The sequence below is a fragment of the Zootoca vivipara genome, chromosome 16 (assembly GCF_965207765.1).
Source record: "Zootoca vivipara chromosome 16, rZooViv2.hap1.1, whole genome shotgun sequence".
NCBI classification, from domain to species: Eukaryota; Metazoa; Chordata; class Lepidosauria; order Squamata; family Lacertidae; genus Zootoca; species Zootoca vivipara.
Genome location: NC_142599.1, coordinates 31,538,497 through 31,550,856, shown reverse-complemented (window position 1 = coordinate 31,550,856; position 12,360 = coordinate 31,538,497). Strand labels below are relative to the sequence as shown.

At 48.9% G+C, this 12,360-nt stretch overlaps 1 protein-coding gene across 2 annotated transcripts in view; it reads left to right on the top strand.

The window, feature by feature from the left end:
• Positions 1–12,360, top strand: part of GANAB (glucosidase II alpha subunit) — a 33,970-nt gene that overhangs the window by 1,444 nt on the left and 20,166 nt on the right. Inside the window, exons 2-9 of one of the 2 annotated variants that reach the window (XM_035098183.3) lie at positions 2,905–3,006; positions 3,691–3,799; positions 4,673–4,800; positions 5,552–5,731; positions 7,124–7,189; positions 11,297–11,396; positions 11,778–11,871; positions 12,138–12,234. In XM_035098183.3, coding sequence (XP_034954074.1) covers positions 2,905–3,006; positions 3,691–3,799; positions 4,673–4,800; positions 5,552–5,731; positions 7,124–7,189; positions 11,297–11,396; positions 11,778–11,871; positions 12,138–12,234 — 876 coding nt within the window. The remainder of the gene's footprint in view (positions 1–2,904; positions 3,007–3,690; positions 3,800–4,672; positions 4,801–5,551; positions 5,732–7,123; positions 7,190–11,296; positions 11,397–11,777; positions 11,872–12,137; positions 12,235–12,360) is intronic. The other variant, XM_035098185.3, reaches the window with a different exon arrangement.

Here is a 12,360-nt window from a genome sequence, read left to right as displayed (position 1 = left end):
CCTTAGTTTTTGTTTTCGTGGTGTGCTTCAAAATACTTTTCAAAATAATGTGGACGACCAAAAAGGACAGGTCCCTGCCTCAAGGAACTATGTTTTGAAAAAGATGAGGAACCAAAAAATAAAGGGGCAGTTTTTCTTTTTATCTTTTTATTACTGAAACTGCCTTCAGAACTTAGTGCTTTTGCAAGTGAGGTCTTGTCCAGCCCAGTGTGCTGATCCTGCTATTAGCACATGGCTCCTGCTTTTCAGCCTTTGATCACTCAGATGCAGCATGTGTGGAAACGAGCACTGACCTTCACACCAGCAGTGGAGAGCTCTGTTTGCCCTTTGCACTCTCCCTGTGCCCATAGTTCTGTCTCTAGAAGCTACTTCCTGATCACTGACGGCACAGCAGATGGCTGGTCCCATCTTGGAATTCCTGCTATGAATGAGTCTGTGCGTCAAGAACAGGTGTTGGCAGATTTTACAGTCGCATCTTCTCTATACATTGAAAGCACTCTCATGCTTCTTTAATAGTCATGACTCCCCGTTTCCCACTCAAGAATCTTGGGAACTGTAGTTTGTGCTGAGAGTTATTGGGAGAACTCTCAAGAGCTATGATCCTCTACATCCTTCACAAAACACAGTTTCCAGGATTCTTTGGGGAAGCCTTGATTGCTCAAGTGGTATAAAAGCGCTGCTCTTATTATGTATTAACATATCCATTTATTTATTAAAGTGTTTATAGACTGCACTTAAAAAAAACATATAGCAGGTTGGTATACAGTGTACAAAATTACATTAAGAGACATAAAAACATCAGTAAGAATATCAGTAGATATTCATTGGCAATAAGAAATCCACATTGCAAAGGCCTGTCTGAATAACACAGTTTTTTGGAGATACATGAAAGGAGGCAGAGATGATTCCTGCCAAACCTTCACTGGCAGGAAGTTTCACCGAGCAGGGCTCACCAAAACCCAGGGGCATGCGGGACCATGAGAAGTACCCCATTGCAGGATGCCAGTGATCAAGGTAGAACATAATGCTGAGGCAGGGCTTTCAGCGTGTTGTGGATGTGAGCAAAAGCTGTTTAGGTGGAATCCCACTCTGGTGTTTTTACTAAGGCCCCAAGCTCCACCATTCAGAGACAGGTATAGTGGCTGGAGAAGAGGAGGAAACGCCTCATGAGCCAGAAATGGGGATAATGTGCATGTACAAGTACAAATCCCCTTGAGTGAGCTTTATATGTGGGATTCTAACTGCCTAATTTGGGGAGAGAGAAAAGCTTTCTCTTGTTGCTGTTGTTAAATAATTAGGAGCCAGAACCCCTTGTTGATGTTCTGCCAATGCTGATTTGTGTGTGAGTGTGCATTTTTGCATGCCTGCCTAGACATATAATTTGGTTACCTACATTTTATTCTTTTATTCTGCGTTTTAATCATAATGGTTTTGTGCATTTCTAATTGGTTAGTAGATTGCAGCTGTTGTTTATCTATAGTTTTAGTTGTACACCACGTAGAGAGGTTTGTAAAAATTATGTGATTTATAAATCTCCTGCATTTAAAAAAAATCATGTTGTGTAGGTCAGGCACAGATCCTAGCTTCGATCCCCAGTGCATCTAGGTCAGGCTGGCAAAGCCTGTTGTCTGAGACCCTGGAGAACTGATGCCAGTGTAGACAGCAGTGAGTTAGATGAAGCAATGGTCTGCTTTGGTGTAAAGCAGTTTTCTCTGTTCCTATCTGGTGATCCTGATCTTTCTTTTTGTCATTACTACACTACAGATGAGATAAGGCAATCCAGAAGCCATCTTTCAGTTGAGAGCTTGCGCAGGACCTGTGTTTTTAAACACTGTGGGGAAGGGCTGTAGTTCGGTGGTAGAGCATCTGCTTTACATGCAGATAGTCTCAGCAGTCCTGATTACCCCCCCCCCCAAAAGGATGTTGTTCAATGCTAGAGCATGATTCTCTTAATGTCAGAGCCAAGGGTTTGAGCCACACATTGGGCAAAAGATTCCTGCATTGCTGGGGTTGTACTAGGTGAACCTCATGGTCCCTTCCAACTCTACAATTCTATGATTCTATTATTCTGTGTATCTTCTGTATTCCCATTCTCATTTCCCTTTTTCAGTGAAGCAATTGAGCAGCCTGTGTCAGTGGGATCTTAGCTTTGAAAAGGCATTTTGTGTCTGCCCTGCTTGGGTTAGGCTGGTGTAGAAATTCCAGGTGGCACCTGGGCCTTAAAACATCCCTTTTGAGCACAATCAAAGTAGTTGTAAGATGTAAGTAAAGGTAAAGGGGCCCCTGACCATCAGGTCCAGTCGTGTCTGACTCTGGGGTTGCGGCGCTCATCTCGCTCTATAGGCCGAGGGAGCCGGCGTTTGTCCGCAGACAGCTTCCGGGTCATGTGGCCAGCATGACAAAGCTGCTTCTGGCGAACCAGAGCAGTGCACGGAAACGCCGTTTACCTTCCCACCGGAGCGGTCCCTATTTATCTACTTGCACTTTGATGTGCTTTCGAACTGCTAGGTGGGCAGGAGCTCGGACTGAGCAACGGGGGCTCACCCCGTTGCAGGGATTCAAACCGCTGACCTTCTGATCAGCAAGCCCTAGACTCTGTGGTTTAACCCACAGCGCCACCTGGGTCCCAAGATGTAAGTAGTTGTTGGTTAATGCTAGCTGGCTTGGAGCAGGCACATATAGTGAGACCCTGGTCCCTCTAGCTCAGTATTGTCTGAACTTGCTGGCAGCAGCACTCCAGGGTTTCAGGCAGGGAGTCTGCCCTACCTGGAGATGAATCTGGGGCCGTTTGCATCAAAACGCGCTTGCTGTCTCTGTGAGCCAGCAGCCCTCAAGTACATCTGGTGGTGGAGAGTCTGCAAGTTAACAATGTATTGCATGGAGAAACTTCTTCCTTCCCAATAGACTCGAGATGGCAGCTCTTGCTTGGTTAGCTCTTTGCCTGGCTGTTGTCTATGCTGTGGACAGAAGCAACTTCAAGACATGCGACCAGAGCTCCTTTTGCAAGTAAGTTGGGCGCCTTATATCTGCTGTCAGGGGAGGGCTCTCGAGTGGGGAGAGCGTTGCTGTTGTACTCAGGTCTTGCTTGTGGTCTTCCCTTAAGGATCTGTTTGACCAGTATAAGAACAGGATACAGGACTAGGTAGGCCTCCGGCCTGATCCAGCAGGCTCTTATCTTCTTACAATAAAAGCATCAGTCAGCCACTGATAGCCTCAATTTTGACTCTCCCCACCGGTCAGAGGTAGTATGCCTCTGAACAGCAGTCCCTGGAAATCATTTGCTGTTGTCCTCACGTCCTCCTTGCAGGCTTCCTACTGAGGCATCTGGTTGACCAGTGTGGGAACAGGATGCTCGTCTGATGTTCCTGTTATTTATTTCTTCATTGTATTGCTCCAAAGGAGCCCAGAGTGAAAAATAGCAGCATTAAAACGATATTACTAAAAGCAGCTTAGAAATATTTTTTTTAAAAGTTTAAATGTTTGTCCTGGCTGAGGAAAAAGGGCTGGCGCTCATTTCCTCAACAGGATTCCTGTTCCCCGAGGAAAGGATGAGGTCCTTTCCCTGTGCCGTGAAGTTTCCTCTTGTGGCTACGAGTACAGAAACAAACAAGCTTCCTAAAATGGGAGGGAGGGATAGTAAAAGGTGGCCCTGATCATTTGCCTCCAGTAACCATGGTTTCCTCTCCCTAGGCGCCAGAGGAACGTGGAAGCTGGGAGTTCACCCTACAGGGCGCTGCTGGAGTCGCTGCAGCTCAGCCAGGATTCCATGAAGATCCAGCTCATCAATGAAGCTAACAAGGTGAATTGACGAGTTGAAACCCTAGGTAGCCAGGGTGGTGTAGTGGTTAGAGTGTTGGACTAGGACCTGGGAAATTGGGGTTCAAATCCCCATTCAGTCATGAAGCTCTCTGGGTGACCTTGGGCCAGTCGCAGTGTCTTGACCTACCTCATAGGGTCCTTGCAGGGATTAATTGAGGAGTGGGATGAACCATGCACTCTTTGGAGAAAAAGGTAGGATATAAATGCAAGAAATAAGCTCTTCCGCTTACCTGCTTAAGAAAGCTGGAGTGGCCAGCCAGATGGAGATGTCAGTCGCCAACCTGGTGTCCAGCGATCTCCATGTGGTCCATGTAATTCGCAAAACACGCCTGGCACCTGGCTAATTTTGAACACTAGTTGGAGGGCATCTGCCAGAGAGACCCTGGATAACTGCTGCCCTGGAGGAGAGAGTGCTTGACTAGAGTGCCAAATTTATGACTTGGTACAAGGTGGATATCCTACATCTGTGTAGCTCAGTGAAAGAACAGGTGGCTGGTGTAGAGAAGCTCACAATTTCAATCCCCCTCAGCTCATCACTAAAAACAACCTCCATTTGCAAGGCTGGAAAGGCCCTTATCCGAATTTTTGGAGAGCTGCTGCCAGCCAAATGTAGGCCATGCTTGTAAACATACATGTATCAGGCAGCAGTCTCAGCTGTGGGGCTGGACCCTCAGTGTAAAACAGGGACAGGGAACCTGGGGGCCCTCCACATGACATTGGAATCCAATCAGCCCCAGCCAGCATGGCCAGCGGTCAGGTATGATGGGAGCTGTACTCCAGCAACATCTGGAGGGCCACAGATGTTCCCCACCTCTGGAAAAAGACAGGACTTGACCCTGCTCTCTGCCTTCAGGTCCCTCTCCTCCTCGAGCTCTACGGCTTGAAAGGGAACATGACCCGGATCCGGATCAATGAGTTGAACCCGCTCAAGCCCCGCTATGAGGTACCAGATGTGTTAGTCCAGGACCCGTCCACTACCAGGTACGCAGATGGAGGGCCATTTATACATCCTAGCTCACCGTGGGATGTGAGGAGAAGGCACAGCGGTTTAGTGTAGGGGCAGGGAACCTCAGGCCCAGGGTGGGATGGGGAATTTGTGTTTGTTGCCCCACCCACTTTCCCCCTCAAGCCCCACCCACCACTTGCATGGCGCCTCCAGAAGGTTGTCTTGAAGGGAATGTGTCCCTCGCACTTGAAAAGGTTCCCTGCTTTAAAGGGAACCCTTCCCCCTGGGGTGGGGGAGCGAAACAGCATCTGCCCTTCCTTTCTGCGCCCGAAGATCCAGCAAGATCTTGTCAGGGCCTGGTTGATTCCCACCACAAAGTAGCAGCAGTCTATAGTAGGGCAGGGTGATAGCTGATTTTCAACATCGCGATATACTGATATGTCACAATGTCAGAAATAAGGATGGAGCTATGTAGAGGCATTGGTTGGCTTTACCGTTCTTCCCACGTTGTGATTTTTGCATAGCAAAAAATAATATTTGCTATGTGAATCACGCATTATCATGATTTGTGGTACATTGCTAGGTCAAAGATCACATTATGAACGTGAAACTGGGTTTGGACCATACATCAATATATCGCCCAGCCCTAGTCTATAGAATAGCGCCCAGGATCTTTTATGTAGCCATGAGGATATCTTCCTGCCCTCTCTTTAGACGCTTCCCTTTCTTCATGCCACCTGCTCTGTTCTTTCCCCTTAATCCTCCTACCCCCACCTCCCACCAAAGATTATCTGTCACAGGCCGGGACGATAACAGCGTGGAGCTGTCCCTGGGCGAGGGGAACCACAAGCTGATTCTGACGGCCAAGCCCTTCCGCATGGACTTGCTGGAAGGGCGGGAGCTGGTGCTGAGCGTCAACTCCCGGGGGCTGCTTGTCTTTGAGCACCTGCGGCAGCGGAAGGACTCGTGAGTACCGGGGCCGTCGGCACAGGGGAAAGGGAGGGGAATGCTGTTCCTGGCTTCTAGGCAGCTTCTGTCTTCCTCAAACGAAAAAGATCAAGCAAACAAACAAGGGAAAGGGGATCTGTCAATGGACAAGGTTGGGGTGTATCTGACAGGTGGGAGCCTGCTGCTTTCAAGTCTTCTAGGAAAAGCGGCTGACCCAGGGAAATGGGGTGTAGAAAGGAGAGGTCGGCCTCCTCTTTCATTTCACACCATTGACTTCCCTATGGGTCTACCCTTCCCATTCCAGAATGGGTTGTGGGGTGGGGTATTCGGTATGAGGCAGGAGTCCTGATTTGTGGAAAGCGGGGACGGCCTGTTTCCTAGAATAATATTTTGTAGAGTTAGGCGAGACCCAAATAGTCATCTAGTCCCAACCCTCTGCAATGCAGCTAAATAACCCTTTTAGCTGCAGTCTGCTTTTTCTTCCAGCAGGAGCAAGGGGTGCTCCCAGTGCTTCACGGGTGCCTGCAAAAGGGGCCTGTGCCAGAAGCCTTTCTGGGTGTGTTTTTAACCCCGCACTCTCACTGGGAAGTGCTACCAGGCAAGACCTGATGGGGCTCTCTGATGCTTTTCATCTCCAGCCTCCCACCAGTGGGGAACACTGTAGTGATGTTTCAACCTCCATTCGGGCCTGGGCGACTGAGCAAAGGCCTCTTTGTATGGGTTTCATTCACACCCTCTCTTCGGGGCACAAGGCCAGAAGTTGCTATCATCCAGGATGTTGGAGAAGAGGGAGGGGTATAGCTTAGGTCAGCCTTCCCAACCTGGTGCTCTCTGGGTGGTGTTGGACTATGGCTTCCACCAGGCACAGCCCAATGGTCAGTGGTGATGGGAATTGTAGTCCAGCAACATCTGGGTGAGCTGTGCTGCAGTATGATCCTGGAGGCTGAACTACGTCATCTCCAAGATCTCTTCCAGCTCTGTGATTCATTCTGTAGAGCGAGAGCATGTCACAAGCACATCTCTTAAAGCAGGGCTAGGAAACCTGCTTTCCTCTGCTGTTCGGACTCCAAATCCCATCAGCCTCAGCTGTCCTGGATGGGTCTGATGGGAACTGAAGTTCATAGTGTCTGGAGGACACCAGGTTGAGGGAAGACTGGGCTAGGGAAAGCAGCAGGCTTTCTGTACAAGGGGTGGGAAGGGGGTCTCAGTTTACCTACCCTGCCCCCTTTTCCCTACCCTTGCTCCCCAGTCCTAGTTGTCCTGGAGGGAAGAGCAGGGCCATTTTCAGGGGTGGTTGGGGGGCTGGCTGGAGGAATGTGTCTCTACGTCTCTGGGATTCCTTGCACTGACTCTCGTTGTGTTTTCTGTTTTTGTTGGTTTGTGCCTCCCCCTCCCGCTCGGCCCCCCCAGTTTCTCGGATAAAGTTAGTAGCACGGTCGTTAGCATTTGGGATAGGATCAAGAACCTTTTCTCTAGGTAAATCTGCAGCTTCTGCTACTGTTTCTAAAACCCTCCCCACCCGCCGCCGCCTAGACAGTGGCTCTGCCATTCCCTGCCCACCTTTACCTGTGCCGTATTTGGGGATCCCTGTGGTTAGTTGCTGCCCTCTCAAATCCTTGAGGGTGTGTGGCAGCCTTTAGCTCTGTTTCCAAGGTGTGCATGAACGCATTTGACTGTCCCGTTTCCCGCAAACCTTGCCTTGAGTAAGTTTATGAAGTTGAATTTCATGCGACTCAGTGCTGGCAGCAGCCAAATCAAAGTGTCCCTGTTAAAAATAAAAGTAAAAAGTCTGGGTGTGATCCAGCCAGATTTAAGTCGTTTTACTTTCGACATAGTAAAGTTGAAGCCCAATGCTTAGGTTTATTCTGTTTTTCCTGGAATTGTATTATTATCATTGTTATTACCACCCCATCAGTGTACATGGCATCTTGACAGCAGTACATAGGGAGGTGTAGGGAACCTGTGACTTTCCAGATGTTGCTGAACTACAACTCCCATCATTACTGGCTTGCTAGGGCTGATGGAAGTTGCAGTTGAGCAACATCTGGAAGGCCAAAATTTCCCCATACCTGACATAGGCAGCCTAAAATATTTAGACAGTGGAGATTTACAGCAAATGGGAGGGAATGGGGTTGGGCAAAATCCTGGGTTTTGGTTAAGAATGAGGACCGGGAGGATGAGCCAATAGCCTTGGGGTGAATGGGATTTTGAACGGGATTTGAATAAAAAGGAAGAGGAAGCTGCCCTACCTCCAGCTCAGTATTGTCTACACCGACTGGCAGCAATTCTCCAGGGTTTCAGGCAGGGGACATTCTCAGCCCTAACTGGAGATGCTGGGGACTGAACCTGGCACCTTCCGCATGCCAGGCAGATGCTCTGCCCCTGAGCTATGGCCCTTGCTCACACATACCCATGCTCAGAGAGATGAAGTTCTAGGCATAAAGGCATCAAAGCTTGCTTCACTTTGGCTGGATCATGTCCTTTTGTCCTTGTCGCCTATGATTTCTAACTCTGTCCCAGGTTGTTAAGTAATTTCCCCGACTCTTTCACACATTTTGTTTGCTTGCTCTTTAAGCAGAAACACAAAGGTAGTGTGCAAATGAGGCTAATAGATATCCAGATATTATACAAATGAATACCAAAGAAATATTGTGCCACCTTAAAGCAGGGGTGGAGAACATCAGTGACCTTCCTAATGGTGCTGGACTACAATTCCCATTTCTCCCAATCATTGGCCATGCTGACTGGGGGCTGGTGGGAGTTGGAGTCCAACAGCGTCTGGAGGGCCACAGGTTGCCCACCCCTCCTTAAAGGCTTACCAGTTTTTCCCAAACCAGTTTTTGGCCTACAACTCCCATCATCCCTAGCTTTCAGGACCAGTGCTCAGGAATGATGGGGATTGTAGTTCAAAACAGCTAGAGACCCAAATTTGGGAATCGCTGGCTTACATGCTTATTGTGGCACAGTTGCATGTCTCTTGAGTCCGCAAAAGTATCTGCCGTGATAAGAGCGCAATATTGAGAGATAAACGTGTCCCTAAATTCAGTGAGGTTTACTCCCAGGTAAATGGGTATGGGATTGTAGCCTAAATTTATTAGTCTTGTGTTCAGGGGTAGCCTATGTGGTGCCTGTTGTTGAGACTCCAGCTCAGCTAGCATGGCCACCAATCAGGGATAATGGGAGTTGTAGTCCAGCAACCTCTGGAGGGAACCACATTGTCTGCCACTGCTTAAAGGTGCTGCAATATTCTTCTCTCTGTACATAATGCAGTTAAAGGACTGTTTTAAGAGTGCCATAGCTGGTTGCCACATCTTTAGAATATGGTGGGTGGCAACGCTGGGCAGGGGTGGAGACCCTGTGGCCCTCCAGTTGTTGTTAGACTCCCAACTCCCATCAGCCCTAGCCACCATGGCCAATTGTTAGGGATGCTGGGAGTTGTAGTTCAACAATGTTCTCAGGCTCCATCAGCCCCAGGCAGCATAGCCAATGGTCAGGGACAAAGGGAGCTGAAGTCTAGCAGCATCTGGTGGGCAAAAGGTTCCTCATCTCTGGTTTACTGCCATGTAACATGTGGAGAAAGTATTGCTATTGTACCTGCAATTTCCAGGCTGTGCTAAGCCTAAGAGACCAGCCTTGATGTCAGATCCAGCTTTCTGATATGTTTCTTATGGTCTCGCAAAAAAAGCAAAGAAAACAAATGAAGTGAAATTCCCGAATGTTTGTCTTTTGAAGCAAAATGTGCCAGTGTAGGAGACCAAGGCCCATTTTGCCGCTCATTCCGTATAGTGCATTTCTAGTAGCAGAAATGTTGGACTTTTTCTTGCCTCTTTTTCTCTGTGCTGGTTGGTATCGGGAGGTTGCTGCTAATAGAAATTGTTTCATATCGGAGAGGGCGCTCACACTTTTAAGTCCTTGCCAGAAGAACATGCTGATGGGCTGCTTGCTGCTGTCTCCTTTCTCTGGTTCTGTGTAGACCATGTTTAGTCCTAGATGAGAGCTTGCGTACTTCCAAACCCAGGGCCCTGTAGGATTCCCTTTAAACTCACACACCGTGCATCGGGGGTGTTATGTATGGCTTGATGACAGCAGTCCAATACATAATAAGAGCCTTCCTTAGATCTTTTTCTCCCTTAAAAAGTACATAGAGTTGAAACTGGAAGTTGGAAGAAAGCTCCATGTGCTTTTTAAGTCTTAGATTAATTCTGCTATATGTGACTTTTACCCAGATTTCTCGGAAAAACAAGGTCCGTATGTGTGTGCTTTTCTCTTTCTGTCTTGTTGGGGGGGGGGCAGGGGGAGAGATCCAGCTGAGGGGAGAGAGAAGTGGCCAGCGGAAGACCCTCACTCAAAATTCCAGATGTGCCCCCAGACATTAAAAAGTTGATGTGCCCCAGTCTAAGGGGGAACCATTGGCCTTCTAGATACTGCTGGACAACAACTCCCATCACCCCTGACCATTGGACCACAGTGGCTGAGGCTGCTGGGTGGGCCACAGATTCTCAAGCCTAAGTGAAGACCTTCACTCACACACACACTTGCATGTAGCGGGCAGTTCCAGTCTCTCTGAGAAGTGAGTGTAGTTTTCCAAAACCTTGGAATGCATTCCATACTGCTTACCTGCCCAGGGGGACCCCTTGGCACATCTGCTGATGAACCCATATGCGTTTCAGGGGATATCTGAGTGGGCAAGTGCTCTGATTGTTCAAGGAGCCAGCTGTGCTTGTTTAGGGTGCTGTCTTGTTTGTGTGCTATCTAGCTGTTGCCCCACGCAAACCAAAAGAGCTGAGAACACATGCAATATTCCTCTCCTCTGTTCTTTATGGGGTAAGGATAGTAATTCCTGGGGCAGCCACTCCACTGTAAGACCTCTCAGGCCACAACCCCAGGCACACTTGCATCTTGAAGTGCAAACTCACTGAACACCACAGGGCTTGCTTCTGAACTGACATGCATAGATCTGCCTGGTTTAGTTGTTTGGCCGCCTGGGTTTTCATCAGCTGCTTGTTAGATGTGCAGATGAAGAAATAACATCTCTAATGAGAAAACCACCCTTGCAAATAAGCCTAGAGCAGACATAGGCAAACTCAGCCCTCCAGATGTTTTGGGACTACAACTCCCATCATCCCTAGCTAACAGGACCAGTAGTCAGGGATGATGGGAATTGTAGTCTCAAAACATCTGGAGGGCCAAGTTTGCCTATGCGTGACCTAGAGGCACAACTGCAACCCCCCCCTTCTTCTTTAGGTGCAGGACGAAAAGTGGCCAGTCCAAAATGGGATTGGCAACCATTTCCAAGAGAGAGCCCAGCGGGTTTGGAGCTGAGGGAACCAGAGCCTGGTTTTGCACTGTCCTCTGCCCCACAGCTGCCCACACTTCCCCTTCCCTTGCTAACTGGCTGGGCTGCGAATTGGTGTGTGCTGTGCTGCTTGTAGTGGACTAACGGTTCCAGCATTTCATTTGGGCTAGGACAAAGTTGGGATTTTGGTTTCCTTTTCCTTTCAAGCTGCCTGGATGGGGTCATGGGGTAGGTGGGGATACTAGGGCTGAGCCTTCCTTTCTCCCCCCTCCCTTATTTTCTTCCAGAGAACCACCAAAGGAACCAGCATCAGAAGGGGAGGGGGCTGCTGAAGCCTCAGATGCCCCTTTGTCAGCGGAACAGGAGTCTACAGAGAAAACCGAGCAGGTGAGCACAGGGTGGGAAAGGTGTTCACCCGCAGTAGCAGTGAGGAACTGTGGGCCTCCCGATGATGGGGTGCTCATCGACATCAGATTCTTCACCCCTGCTCTGCAAGGAATAAGGGAGCTGAATGCTGAACCATAATGTTTGTGAAGTGAACCACAGTCATGCCAAGCCATGGTTTTTAATGAAGTGAATGAGCCTCTTGGGCTCACTCACTCTTCTCCCAGCACTGCTCGGAGGACATCAGAAGCTTCCAGTTCCAGTTTTGCTTAACCACAGTTTGTTGGATCCCAAGACTGAGAAGCAGTTAACAATAACTCTGGTTTGCGTGAAGCACATCGACTTGAAATGGTGGCTTGAATTTCCTTTGTGTTATTCTCGCAGGGTGAGGAAGCACCCAAAGAGGCTAGTGAGACAGAAGAAGAGCCAGGATCTTGGGAGGAAACATTCAAGACACACACAGACAGCAAGCCCAATGGTAAGTCCTGTCAAGGAAGGCAATCCGAGAAGCATTTTGTTACTGCCCACTTGGGTTAACAGACCATGGTTTCAGATCCTGGTTTAGTAGCCTTTTGCAAACCATGGTTTGTTGCCAGTGCTTCCAAACCCTGCTTTGGTATTAAAGTGTAAGACACTTTAATGCTGCTCCACTTGCCTTCTTCCTAGCCCCCCCCCCCTCTTTCTCACTCATTCTCTCTCTCCCTCTCCCTCCGTCCCTCTCTCTCTCTCTCTCTCATTCTGCAGGTCCAACATCCGTGGGGCTAGATTTCTCGTTCCCGGGTGTGGAGAACGTGTATGGGATCCCAGAACACGCAGACTACCTCCGGTTGCGAACCACTGAGTAAGCCCTGGGGCCTGACAGTATTGTTAGCAATGGTGGTGGGGTTCCCTGTGCACGCCCCCCCCCAATAGAGCTTAAGCAGTTGCAGGAGGGTTGTATGTGTGTGCCCTAGAGATTGGGGTGTGG